Below are 14,352 nucleotides of genomic sequence, written 5' to 3' on the forward strand. Positions count from 1 at the left end.
CACTCGGTAAACTTGGTAAGGAAAAGTCACACTTGGAAATTTTCAAGACTACTTTAGTATAGTGGATATTTACGAAGGATGCACAATATTTTTCACTGACATCGAGGCCTGAACCAACGGTGACCAGACAGAATACATGAAAAATCGGGATGGGGTAGGGTCGGGAGTAATAGGAGCCTATATAAGAAAAGACAAAAAATTCAGGACTGTCCCTATAAAAAAAATGGGACATCTGGTCACCCTACCTGAAGCTCCCCACTTACCTGAGGCTTTCTTTCAAAAACTGTAGGTGGTTCCGCATGCCTTCAGATAGATCATTCATTTCACTTCTGTCGGGCAGGAAATAATGAAAAGAGATTAGCTTAATAAAATATCCATTAAAGTAATAACATCTGCAAAAGCTAAAGCCCCTCACAAAATTATTAGTCAGCCCTTCAACAAGAAACATAAGCAGCCAAGACTTACATGGTTAAAAACATATCTGCTTCCTGTTGGCTTAGAGATCACTGCTCTGCCCTGCCCTGTGGAAGATGTGTAATGATATTAGCCACCCTCTCTCTGTCACTTTTTCTAGGAGTCAGCACCAAGCAATTGTGCCTAGCCACAGCACTGAGCCTCTGGAGACAAGGAGGGCCACACATTGTCTGTCTAGGCAAAGAAGGGGCTGGCATCTCAATAAAGGGCAAGGAGGACAAATGACAAGATGGTGAAAACCGGGATCCATTAGGAACATGAACAATTGTTTGGCGGCCCCAAGGGTAGGGGAAAATGGAATAAAATTTCATATCACCAACTTACCTAAGTTTGTCTTCCACAGATTTCACAAATTGTTCCATCTTGGTTCCATCCAAATTTGTGAGCTTGCGTGTGAAGCCTCACTTTCACCTCTGTAGGGCACAGATGTATCAGGGAAGGCAGTTAACTCATTAGAAGCCTTCCCAGCATAAGAACAGCAGCGCCAACACCACCTTTACCCAGTAAACCCATACCCTCACAGAAAAGAAGAGGAAGTTAATAAAATATATATATATATATAAAAAATAAAATAAATAAAAAACCCTACCCCAAGCAAAGTTACCCCAGAAAGAAAAGTGCCAGAGCCTCAATGAAAGCCACTCGAGACTTCACTATTCTACTGGAAAGTGCTAAGACACTACTATGATGGGTGGCAGGATAAACCTTAATATGGGTTAATAATAGCAATAATCACTGGGGCAGGATGAACTGGGCAAGATTAAATAAGAGCTCATCATACAAAATTCAAACTAAATTTAAAACCAATTCAGTTACGAAAAAAAATCTGTCTAGCTATTTTGCTTACAGCCATTTTCTTTTTTGTTAAAGACACTTTTTTATAACTTTGTCTAATCCCATTTAAATAAGAAGAAATGAGGGAAAAGGTTGTAACATTATAAAGATTTTTTCAGTTTCATGGATGCTTCTCTGTTTCCTGGGTCTTCCTAGGACCAGAAATGCCAATATTGTTCTGGAGAGTTTTCCAGCTGAGTGCAATAGGTTCAAGATGTTCCTGCAATTCATTTAACAACAGAGCAAAGAACTGACACCCCTCTCCCCATACAAAGCACCTTGATGTATTTTGTTAAAAATATTGTGATTCTAGAGTTCTAACAATTTCAAAGGTGACAGATGCACTAGACAGAAGGGAGGAGGGTGACTAGCCCCAGGTGATGAGGTAATTTACAGAATAGCAATGAAAATACACAATACACACTTCTGATCACTATTTTTGATCTCTTTGGAGGAGTCATTTTGGCATTTTATGTGTGTGAACTGCATCTCTAGGGTACTGCCTCTCTTCTCTCCTCCACAGTTTGCCCCTTTCCACCCTCATCAGAATCCAATGACATCCATGATCCATCCCTTTAGGAGCTTGTCCAAGCCACCCCTTAATTAGCTATTAGGAGGTCACTGTATACAAGATTTTCTTTCCCTTTAGCTTCAAAAGCAGTGTAGGCTACCATGGCACTGCACTTACAGTCGCTGCTAAATACAAATTTACTACCTTCCACTAGTGTATCGGGCTGTGTGGCTTTATCCTCTGTCCTGCTCATGTGCAAGGGGGTATTATTATTTAGAAAATTCTTTGGAATGGAAATAAAAGTCATCATATTGCCTCACAACATGACGTGATTTCAAGATGCCAATCACATGGCATAATAAGGCTACGGTGTGATATCAAACTGTCAGATTTGCCCTTCAAGACAAACTGAAGTTGATGACAGCCTCTGGACCTGACCCTCTGGCATCAAATGCTCCCTGGGCTGGTGGAAAGAACCATACAACAACTGTGCAGGCTTTCCATTCTCAGCCCTCACTGATGGAGAGAGATGCCAAGCAGGACAAATGGAGCTAGTACAGTCACTAGGCATGTTGAGATTTTATTATCAACACCCACAAGCACTGGTAAACTTGGTGAGGAGAAAACCACACTTGGAAATTTTCAAGACTTCTTTTGTACAGTAGATATTTAAGAAGGAATCACAATATATTTCACTGTCATGGAGGCCTGAACCTCCCCACTTACCTGAGGCTTTTTTCCAAAAACTGTAGATGTTTCCCCATACCTTCATATAGAGCATTCGTTTCACTTCTGTCAGTCAGAGAAAAATGAGAAGGGATCAGAGTTAATAAAATATGCATAAAGTAATAACATCTGAAAGCTAAAGCCTCTCCCAAAATTATTACTCAGCCCTTCAGCAAAAAAAACAAAAAGCCAAGACTTATATGGTTAAAATCATATCTGCTTGGCCTCATGGCTTAGAGATCACTGCTCTGCCCTGCCCTGTCCCGCCCCGTGGGAGACCTGTGATGATCTTACCATCCTCTCTCTGTTACTTTCTCTAGGAGTCAGTGCCAAGCAATAGTGCCAAGGCATAACATTGAGCCTCTGGAGACAAGGCGGGCCACACATTGTCTCTCTAGGCAAACAAGGGGCTGGCATCTCAATAAAGGGCAAGGAGGACAAATGACAAGAATGGTGATAACCTCAGGGATCCATCAGGAACATGAACAATTGTTTGGCGGCCCCAAGGGTGGGTTAGAAAATGAAATAAAATTTCATATCACCAAACTTACCTAAGATTGTCTTCCACAGAGTTCACGAATTGTTCCATCTTGGTTCCATCCAAATATGTGAGCTTGCCCTGTGAAGCATCACTTTCATCTCGTAGGGCACAGATGTATTGAGGATGAGAGTTAACTCCTTAGAACCTTCCCAACATAAGAGCGACACATCAACACCACATTCTACCAAGTAACCTGTACCCTCACAGAAAAAAAAGAGGAAGGAAAAATATATATAAAAATAAAAATAATAAAAACCCTACCTCAAGCAAAGTTACCACAGCAAGAGAAGTGCCAGAGTCCATGAAAGCCAATCAAGACTTCACTATTCCTACTGATTTTTACGTGGAAAGTTCAAAGGTACTACCATGATGGGTGGCAGGATAAAACCTTAACATAGGTTAACGATTGCAATATCATTGGACAGCATGAACTGGGTAAGATAAAAGAAGAATTCACCACACAAAACTCAAACTGAATCTAAAACCATTTCAGTTACGAAAAAAAATCTGTCTAGCTATTTTGCTTAAAGCAGATCTCTCTATTAAAGAAACTTTTTTTTTATTTTGAAGAATCCTATTTAGTGAAGGAGAAGGAGGAACTAGACTGTAACATTATAAAGATACTTTTCAATTTCATGGCTTCTTTGTTTTCAGGTTCTTCCTAGGATCAGTAACGCCAATATTGGTTCTGGAGAGATTTCCAGCTCAGATTTATAGGTTCAAGATACTCCTGCAATTCAGTTAATGATGGAGCAAGGATCTGACACCCCTCCCTCCCATATAAATGCATCTTGATGAATTTTGTTAGAAATATTGTCTTTGTAGAGTCTCAACAAGTTCAAAGGTGACAGATGTACTAGACAGGTGGGAGAAGGGTGACTGGCCCCAGATGAAGAGGCATTTTACAGAATAGCAATGAAAATATACATGTGCAAGGGAGTATTACTCATTTAGAAAATTCTTTGGAATGGAAATAAAAGTCATCATATTGCCTGGCACCATGACGTGATTTAAAGATGCCAATCACATGGCATAATAAGGCTGTGGTGTTATATCACATGTCAGATCTGCCCTTCAAGACAAATTGATGTTGGTGGCTGCCTCTGGACCTGACCCTCTGGCGTAAAATGCTCCCTGGACAGGTGGAAAGAACCACACAGCAACTGTGCAGGCATTCTGTTTGCACAAGCCCCACTGATGGAGAGCAATGCCAAGCAGGAGAAACATATTTCACTGTCATGGAGGCCTGAACCTCCCCACTTACCTGAGTCTTTCCTTCAAAAACTGTAGGTGTTTCAGCATATCTTCTAATCGATCATTCATTTCACTTCTGTTGGGCAGAGAATAATGAAAAGGGTTAGACTCAATAAAATAGCCATAAAATAATAACATCTGCAAAAGCTAAAGCCCCTGACAAAATTATTAGTCAGCCCTTCAACAAAAAAACGAAACAACCAAGACTTATATGGTTAAAAACGTATTGCTTCGCCTGTTGGCTCAGAGATAACTGCTTTGGCCTGCCCTGTAGGAGACCTGTCATTATCTTAGCCACCCTCTCTCTGTCATTTCTCTAGGAGCCAGCGCCAAGCAATGGTGCCAAGGCACAATATTGAGCCTCTTGAGACAAGGAGGGCCACATATTGTCTCTCTAGGCAAAGAAGGGGCTGGTGTCTCAATAAAGGGCAAGGAGGACAAATGACAAGAATGGTGAAAACCTCAGGGATCCATTAGGAACATGAACAGCTGTTTGACGGCCCCAAGGGTAGTAGTACAAAATGGAATAAAATTTCATACCACCAACTTACCTAAGTTTGTCTTCCACAGAATTCACAAATTGTTCCATCTTGGTTCCACCCAAATTCGTGAGCTTGCCTTGTGGTGCCTCACTTTCACCTCTGTAGGGCAGAGACATATCGGGGATGACAGTTAACTCATTAGAAGCCTTCCCAGCATAAGAGCACTTTTTTTTTATTTTGTAGAATCCATTTAGAGAAGGAGAAAGGAGGAAATAGTTTATATCATTATAAAGATATTTTCATTTTCATGGAGGCTTTCCATTTCCTAGGTCTTCCTAGGACCAGAAATGCCAATATTGTTCTGGAGAGATTTCCAGGTCACGTTTATAGTTCAAGATATTCCTACAATTCAGTTAATGACTGAGGAAGAATCTGACAACCCACTCCTCCATATAAATGCACCTTGATGAATTTTGTTAGAAATATTGTGCTTTAGAGTCCCAACAATTTCACAGGTGACAGATGCACTAGACAGATGGAGGAGGGTGACTGGCCCCAGGTAAAGAGTCAATTTACAGAATAGCAACGAAAATACACAATACATACTTTGATCACTAATCTTCATCTTTTCGGAGGATTTATTCTGGCATTTTATGCTAGTGAACTGCGTCACTAGGGTACAGTCTCTCTTCTATCCCCCGAAGTTCATCCCTTTCCACCTCATCAGAATCCCAGCTGACACCCTTCAGTTTAGAAGCTTGTCCAAACTACCCCTTAATTAGCTGTTAGGGGGCCATTGTATGCAAGATTCTTCTTCCCCTAGTCCCCATAGTAGTGTATGGTACCACAGCAGGTGCACTCACAGGGCTGCCAAATATAAGTTTACTACCTGCACTTACTGTATCAGGATTGATGGCTTTATCCTCTGTCCTGCTGAAGTGCCATGTGGTATTACTCACTTAGAAAATTCTTTGGAATGGAAATAAAAGTCATCATCTTTCTTCACATCATGACATGATTTCAAGATGCCAATCACATGTCATAATAAGGCTGCAGTGTTATATCACAGTGTCAGATTTGCCCTTCCAGACAATTTGAAGGGCAAATTGAAGGACTGTCATGGTATAATTCCCTACTCTGAACCTTAGTTCAAAAGATGGGGTACCAGCATGAATTCCTCTAAGCTCAATTACCTGCTTAGTACTTGTAGCGCTGCCACCAACAGGAATTCCAGTGCCTGTACACTCTGGTCCCCCCAAAACCTTGCCGGGGACCCCCAAGACCCAGACCCTCTGGATCTTAACACAAGGAAAGTAAACCCTTTCCCTCACCGTTGCCTCTCCCAGGCTTCCCCTCCCTGGGTTACCCTGGAAGATCACTGTGATTCAAACTCCTTGAATCTTAAAACAGAGAGGAAAATTCAACTTCTCCCCTCCTTCTCTCCCCCTCCCAGACTCTCCCTGAGAGAGAAAGTAATCCTGACAGAGAGAAAATTAACCTCTCTCCCTCCCTTCCCTCCTTTCTCCCCACCAATTCCTGGTGAATCCAGACCCAGTCCCCTGGGTCTCACTAGAATAAAAAACAATCAGGTTCTTAAACAAGAAAAGCTTTTAATTAAAGAAAGAAAAAACAGTAAAAATATCTTTGTAAATTTAAGATGGAATATGTTACAGGGTCTTTCAGCTATAGACACTGGGAATACCCTCCCAGCCTAAGTAAACAAGTACAAATTAAAATCCTTTCAGCAAAATACAAATTTGAACTCCTTCCAGCCAAATACACCTTTGAAATCCTTCCAGCCAGATACACATTTGCAAATAAAGAAAACAAACATAAACCTATCTCACCTTATCACCCAGTACTTATTATTTTGAATCTATAAGAACCTGTATCAGGGAGATTGGAGAGAAACCTGGTTGCACGTCTGGTCCCTCTGAGCCCCCAGAGTGAACAACAACCAAATTCTAACAGCATACACAAAAACGTCCTTCCCTCAAGATATGAAAGTATCCTGTACCCTGATTGGTCCTCTGGTCAGGTGACAGCCAGACTCACTGAACTTGTTAACTCATTACAGGCAAAAGAGAGATGAAATACTTCTGTTCTATTAACTCTTACTTATCTGTTTATAACAGAGGCACGCTCTGGACCTGACTCTCCAGCGTAAACTCCCTGGACTGGTGGAAAGAACCATACAACAACTGTGCAGGCATTCTGTTCACACAACCCCCACTGATGGAGAGAGATGCCAAGCAGGAGAAATGGAGCTAGTCCAGTCAGTAGGCATATTGATATTTTAGTATCAACACCCACAAGCACTCGGTAAACTTGGTGAGGAGAAAACCACACTTAGAACTTTTCAAGACTTTTTTTACATAGTAGATTAAGGAGGAATCACAATATTTTTCACTGTCACGGAGGCCTGAACCTCTTCACTTAGAGGCTTTCTTCCAAAAACTGTAGATCTGTCACCATACCTTGATATAGGGCATTCATTTCACTTCTGTCAGGCAGAGAATAATGAAAAGGGATTAGATTTAATAAAATATCCATAAAGTAATAACATCTGCACAAACTAAAGCCCCTCACAAATTATTAGTCAGTCCTTCAACAAAAAAACGAAACCGCCAAGACTTACACAGTTAAAAACATATCTGCTTCCTGTCGGCTTAGAGATCACTGCTCTGCCTGCCCTGTGGAAGATGTGTAATGATTAGCCAACCTTCTCTGTCACTTTTTCTAGGAGTCAGCATCTAGCAATGGTGCCTAGCCACAGCACTGAGCCTCTGGAGACAAGGAGGGCCACACATTGTCTGTCTAGGCAAAGAAGGGGCTGGCGTCTCAATAAAGGGCAAGGAGGACAAATGACAAGAATGGTGAAAACCTCAGGGATCCATTAGGAACATGAATAATTGTTTGGCGGCCCCAAGGGTAGGGGCACAAAATGGAATAAAATTTCATATCACCAACTTACCTAAGTTTGTCTTCCACAGATTTCACAAATTGTTCCATCTTGGTTCCATCCAAATTTGTGAGCTTGCCTAGTGAAGCCTCACTTTCACCTCTGTAGGGCACAGATGTATCAGAGAAGACAGTTAACTCATTAGAAGCCTTCCCAGCATAAGAACAGCAGCACCAACACCACTTTACCCAGTAAACCCAAACCCTCACAGAAAAGAAAGGAAGTTAATAAAATATATATATATATATATAAAAAAAAAAAAAATAAAAAACCCTACCCCAAGCAATGTTATCCCAGAAAGAAAAGTGCCAGCCTCAATGAAAGTCTTTCGAGACTTCGCTATTGCTACTGATCTTTATGTGGAAAATGCTAAGACACTCATGATGGTGGCAGGATACAACCTTAACATGGGTTAATGATAGCAGTAATCACTAGGGCAGGATGAACTGGGCAAGATTAAATAAGAACTGACCACACAAATTCAAACTAAATTTAAAACCATTTCAGTTATGAAAAAATTCTGTCTAGCTATTTGCTTACGGCTGTTTTCTTTTTTGTTTAAGACACTTTTTTTTAATTTTGTCTAATCCCATTTAAATAAGGAGAAAGGAGGGAGAAGATTGTAACATTATAAAGTTACATATGAGCTCAAACTAGCTATGGGAATAAAGGGAAACAAGAAGATTTTTATCAATGCAATAGAAGCAAGAGGAGACCAAGGACAAGGTAGGCCCACTGCTCAGTGAGGAGGGAGAAACAGTAACAGGAAACTTGGAAATGGCAGAGATGCTTAATGACTTCTTGTTTCGGTCTTCACTGAGAAGTCTGAAGGAATGTCTAATATAGTGAATGCTTATGGAAGGGGTAGGTTTAGAAGATAAAATAAAAAAAGAGCAAGTTAAAAATCACTTAGAAAAGTTAGATGCCTGCAAGTCACCAGGGCCTGATGAAATGCATCCTAGAATACTCAAGGAGCTAACAGAGGAGGTATCTGAGCCTTAGCTATTATCTTTGGAAAGTCATGGGAGACGGGAGAGATTCCAGAGGACTGGAAAAGGGCAAATATAGTGCCCATCTATAAAAAGGGAAATAAAAACAACCCAGGAAACTACAGATCAGTTAGTTTAACTTCTGTGCCAGGGAAGATAATGGAGCAAGTAATTAAGGAAATCACCTGCAAACACTTGGAAGGTGGCAAGGTGATAGGGAATAGCCAGCATGAATTTGTAAAGAACAAATCGTGTCAACCAATCTGATAGCTTTCTTTGATAGGATAACGAGTCTTGCGGATAAGAGAGAAGCGGTGGATGTGGTATACCTAGACTTTAGTAAGGCATTTGATACGGTCTCGCATGATATCCTTATCGATAAACAAGGCAAATTCAATTTAGATGGGGCTACTATAAGGAGGGTGCATAACTGGCTGGATAACCATACTCAGAGAGTAGTTATTAATGGCTCCCAATCCTGCTGGAAGGTATAACAAATGGGGTTCTCAGGGGTCTGTTTTGGGATTGGCTCTGTTAATATCTTCATCAACAACTTAGACGTTGGCATAGAAAGTACGCTTATTAAGTTTGCAGACGATACCAAACTGGGAGGGATTGCACTGCTTTGGAGGACAGGTCAAATTCAAATGATCTGAACAAATTGGAGAAATAGTCTAAGGTAAACCGGATGAAGTTCATAAAGACAAATGCAAGGTGCTCCACTTAGGAAGGATCAATCAGTTTCACACATACAGAAAGGGAAGAGACTGTCTAGGAAGGAGTATGGCAGAAAGAGATCTAGGGGTCAGTGGACCACAAGCTAAATATGAGTCAACAGTGTGATACTGTTGCAAAAAAGCAGATGTGATTCTGGGATGCATTAACAGGCGTGTTGTAAACAAGACACAAGAAGTAATTCTCCTGCTCTACTCTGCTGGTTAGGCCTCAGCTGGAGTAGTGTGTCCAGTTCTGGGCACCACATTTCAAGAAAGATGTGGAGAAATTGGAGAGGGTCCAGAGAAGAGCAACAAGAATGATAAAGGTCTTGAGAACATGACCTATGAAAGAAGGCTGAAAGAATTGGGTTTGTTTAGTTTGAAAAAGAGAAGACTGAGAGGGGACATGATAGCAGTTTTCAGGTATCTAAAAGGGTGTCATCAGGAGGAGGGAGAAAACTTGTTCACCTTAGCCTCTAATGACAGAACAAGAAGCAATGGGCTTAAACTGCAGCAAGGGAGATTTAGGTTGGACATTAGGAAAAAGTTCCTAAGTATCAGGTAGTTAAACACTGGAATAAATTGCCTAGGGAGGTTTTGGAATCTCAGTCTCTGGAGATATTTAAGAGTAGGTTAGATAAATGTCTATCAGGGATGGTCTAGACAGTATTTGGTCTTGCCATGAGGGCAGGGGACTGGACTCGATGACCTCTCGAGGTCCCTTCCAGTCTAGAGTCTATGAAGGTATTTTTCAGTTTCATGGATGCTTCTCGTTTCCTGGGTCTTCCTAGGACCAGAAATGCCAATATTGTTTTGTAGAAATTTCCAGCTTAGGTTTATAGGTTCAAGTGTTCCTGCTCTTCAGTTAATGATTAAGCAAGGTCCTGACACCCCTCTCCTCATATAAATGCACCTTAATGGATTTTGTTAGAAATATTGTCTTTGTAGAGTCCCAACAAGTTCAAAGGTGACAGATGCACTAGATAGATGGGAGGACGGTGACTGGCGCCAGTCAGTGCCGGTGCAACCATTTAGGCAACCTAGGCAATCCCAGGGCACTGGGATTTGAGGGTGCCATTTTCTTAGGCAGTAACTGCGGCAGCTGGACTTCAGATGCCACGGTCGCCGCCGCATTTAGGTGGAGGGAGCTGGAGCAGGGGAGCGTGGGGAGGGCTGCCTGCAGCAAGTAAGGGGGGGCAGCATGCAGGGGAACTCCTCATCCCAGCTCACCCCTGCCCCGCCTCCTCCCTGAGCACGCCATGGCTGCTTCACTTCCGCCTCCCAGGCTTGTGGCATCTAAGCTGATTTGCTCCGCAAGCCTGGTATGCAAGAGAAGTGAAGCAGCGATGGCATGCTCGGGTGCTCGTGCTTATGTGCGGAGCAGGGTGAACTGGGGTGGGGGTGCCTCAGGGCAGAGGGTGGGGGGTGGGGAGCTGCGACAGGGGAGGTGCCTCAGGGCAGAGGGGGGAGCTGCCGTGGGGGGGGACTCAGGGCGAAGGTGCAGGGGGAAGGCGCAAGGTGGAAGTTTCACCTAGGGTGTGAAACATCCTTGCACTGGCCCTGCCCCAGGTGAAGAGGCAATTTACAGAATAGAAATGAAAACATACAATACACACTTCTGATCACTATTTTTTATTTTTTTCGGAGGATTCATTTTGGCATTTTATGCTTGGGAATGCCTCTCTAGGGTACAGCCTCTCTTCTCTCCCCCACAGATCACCCCTTTCCACCTCACCAGAATCCCAGCTGACACCCTTCCCTTAGGAGCTTGTCTATTTAACTGTTAGGAGGTCACTGTGTACAAGATTCTCTCTTCCCTCTAGCCCAAGGTGTAGGCTATCATGGCAGCTGCACTGTCCTGCCGAAATTAGTTTAGTACCTGTCCTTATTTTATAAGGATGAGTGGCTTTATTCTCTGTACTGCTGATGTGCAAGGGGGTATCACTTATTTAGAAAAATTTTTGGAATGGAAATAAAAGTCATCGTATTGCCTGGCACCATGACAGGATTGCAAGATGTCAATCACATGCCATAATCAGCCTGTGGTGTTACATCACACTGTCATATTTGCCCTTCAGGACAAATTGATGTTGGTGGCAGCTTCTGGACCTGACCCTCCGGCGTCAAACACTCCCTGGACTGGTGGAAAGAACCATACAACATGTGCAGGCATTCTGTTCGCACAAACCCCACTGAGGAGAGAGATGCCAACCAGGAGAAATGGAGCTAATCCAGTCACTAGGCATGTGATATTTTAGTATCAACACCCACAAGCACTTGGTAAACTTGGTGAGGGAAAACCACACTTGGAAATTTTCAAGACTTCTTTTGTACAGTAGATATTTAAGAAGGAATCACAATATTTTCATTGTCATTGAGGCCTGAACCTCCCCACTTACCTGAGGCTTTCTTCCAAAAACTGTAGGTGTTTCACCATGCCTTGAAGTCGAAATTCATTTCACTTCTGTTGGGCAGAGATAATGAAAAGGGATTAGATTTAATAAAATATCCTAAAGTAATAATATCTGCATAAGCTAAAGCCTCTCCAAATTATTAGTCAGCCTTTCAGCAAAAAAACCGAACAGCCAAGACTTATAGGTTAAAAACATATCTGCTTAGCCTGGTGGCTTAGAGATCACAGCTGCTCTGCCTTTGGGAGATTTGTGATGATCTTAGCCACCCTCTGTCTGTCTCTTTCTCTAGGAGTCAGCACCAAGCAAAGGTGCAAGGCCAGCATTGAGCCTCTGGAGACAAGGAGGGCCACACATTGTCTCTTTAGGCAAAAAGGGGCTGGCATCTCAATAAAGGGCAAGGAGGACAAATGACAAAAACGGTGCAAACCTCAGAGAACCATTAGGAACATGAACAGTTGTTTGGGCCCCAAGGGTAGTGGTACAATATGGAATAAAATTTGATATCACTAACTTACCTAAGTTTGTCTTCCACAGAATTCACAAATTGTTCCATCTTGGTTCCATCCAAATTTGTGAGCTTGTCCTGTGGAGCTCACTTTCCCTCTGTAGGGCAGAGATGTATCGGGGATGACAGTTAACTCATTAGAAGCCTTCCCAGCATAAGAGCGGCAGCACCAACACCACCTTCTACCCAGTCTCCATGAAAGCCATTTGAGACTTCACTATTGTAACTGATTTTATGTGAAAAGTGCTAAGATACTACCATGATGGGTGGCAGGATAAAACCTTACAATAGGTTAATAAAGCAATAATCACTGGGCAGGTTGAACTGTGCAAGATAAGTAAGAACTCACCAAACAAAGCTCAAACTGAATCTAAAACCATTTCAGTTACGAAAAAAGTCTGTCTAGTTATTTCGCTTAAAGCAGATTTCTTTTTGGTTAAAGACACTTTTTTTTTTATTTTGTAGAATCCCATTTAGGAATCGAGAAGAGAGGAAAAATTGGAACATTATAAAGATATTTTCAGTTCATGGATGTTTCTCTGTTTCTCTGGTTCTTCCTAGACCAGAAATGCCAATATTGTTCTGGAGAGATTTCCAGCTCAGGTTTATAGGTTCAAGATGTTCCTGCAATTCAGTTAATGACTGAGCAAGGATCTGACATCCCTTTCCCCTATATAAAGCATGAGGAAGGCAGGGGCCAGTGGCAACCGCAAGTCTATAATTCTCTTCTAGGGTTCAGAGGTAAACAAAACACAAGGATGAAACCAATGATACTTTTCATTGAGACTGTAGCTTCAACACCATCCTTGGCTTATGAACTATTTTTTAATATTAAAGGAAGAAGCAGTTCTCTGGCACTTCACTGGGTGTCACTGCTGTTGAAAACCTCTCTTTTAAAACTGAAACAGGATCTAAACTGTGCAGCTTGAGCTTGCTCCATCATACAATGATTGGAGCCAAAACTCCAGAACCAAGACTTATATTTTAGGGGAAGTCCAGCTTTGGAGACTACAGCTGTAGTTAAGACTTACTCAGAAACACAACTGACCAAGCTTTTGCAGCTGAGCATGGGATGATTCAGCATGCGTGTGTGTGTGTGCCTGCGAGTGAACTCAAATGAGCAGAAAGGTCAAGTTCAGCAGTGGTCAGTGAAAAAGCAAACCCTGTTCTCCCCTCGCAGTATGTGCGGGAACAATCATTTTGCAGAAACCACTTTAAACAAAAATGGCAATTTTCCAACTCTGGCAAAATCAAGACACTTTAAGGTGTAATATGGGAGAGGGCAATGTAAGTGCAGAAACTTATCATTTTGGTTTCAAATATGTGTTCTTCATCTTGGATGGAAATGTAGAAATAGCAAACAAAAACACGTAGCCTCTGGCTGCAAACACTGATAGCAGGAAGAACTCTGCATGCAAGTTTCATGAGTACTTTGAAACAGAAACTTAGAGCTCCTATTAAACATGATATGATTACCCTCTGAGTTCCCATTACCCAACATACCTGTAGCTCTTTTGTAACCGTTGTTCTGTTACCTAGCTTCTTGCACTGTGAAACATCTGGTCGAGCTCCGCCGGGCTTACGGAAAGTGCTTCGTTCCATGCTTCTATTAATATAGCAGATGTCTCTTCCAAACAGGAAGGGACAGAAGGGAGAAGGGATAAGTGGAAGCGGATCCACAGGAGTGTGGGGAAGAGCTCCAAGTATCAAGCACTTTCTAGCTTGCACAAACAAGCAGGAAAGGAAGCCCCAACTAGGGTGTTGGTGCTTTCAAGATCTGTTGTAGCTCAAAACTGCAATTAAGTTAGGCTGACCCCTGCTTGGAGAATTTATGCAGAGAGCCCTGGCTCCCCACCCCCCACACCAACTCTGCAGTAACCACCCGGCCAATGGAAAAGGAGGGGCAGGGTTTCATACTGCAGAGTTAACCATAAAACGGTTTCA

At 42.3% G+C, this 14,352-nt stretch overlaps 1 protein-coding gene across 2 annotated transcripts in view; it reads right to left on the minus strand.

Moving 5' to 3' along the window:
• Positions 1 to 12,506, minus strand: part of LOC115643864 — a 48,753-nt gene extending 36,247 nt beyond the window's left edge. Inside the window, exons 1-9 of one of the 2 annotated variants that reach the window (XM_030547865.1) lie at positions 12,419 to 12,506; positions 11,889 to 11,953; positions 7,797 to 7,886; positions 7,263 to 7,325; positions 4,892 to 4,984; positions 4,351 to 4,416; positions 3,097 to 3,186; positions 2,546 to 2,611; positions 264 to 329 (exon numbers count right to left, since the gene is read on the minus strand). In XM_030547865.1, the coding sequence (XP_030403725.1) occupies positions 264 to 329; positions 2,546 to 2,611; positions 3,097 to 3,186; positions 4,351 to 4,416; positions 4,892 to 4,984; positions 7,263 to 7,325; positions 7,797 to 7,886; positions 11,889 to 11,926 (572 nt within the window). In that variant the 5' untranslated portion in view covers positions 11,927 to 11,953; positions 12,419 to 12,506. The remainder of the gene's footprint in view (positions 1 to 263; positions 330 to 2,545; positions 2,612 to 3,096; positions 3,187 to 4,350; positions 4,417 to 4,891; positions 4,985 to 7,262; positions 7,326 to 7,796; positions 7,887 to 11,888; positions 11,954 to 12,418) is intronic. The other variant, XM_030547866.1, reaches the window with a different exon arrangement.
• Between the last annotated feature and the right edge of the window lie 1,846 nt (positions 12,507 to 14,352).

Source organism: Gopherus evgoodei, chromosome 1, assembly GCF_007399415.2.
Source record: "Gopherus evgoodei ecotype Sinaloan lineage chromosome 1, rGopEvg1_v1.p, whole genome shotgun sequence".
Taxonomy (NCBI): Eukaryota; Metazoa; Chordata; order Testudines; family Testudinidae; genus Gopherus; species Gopherus evgoodei.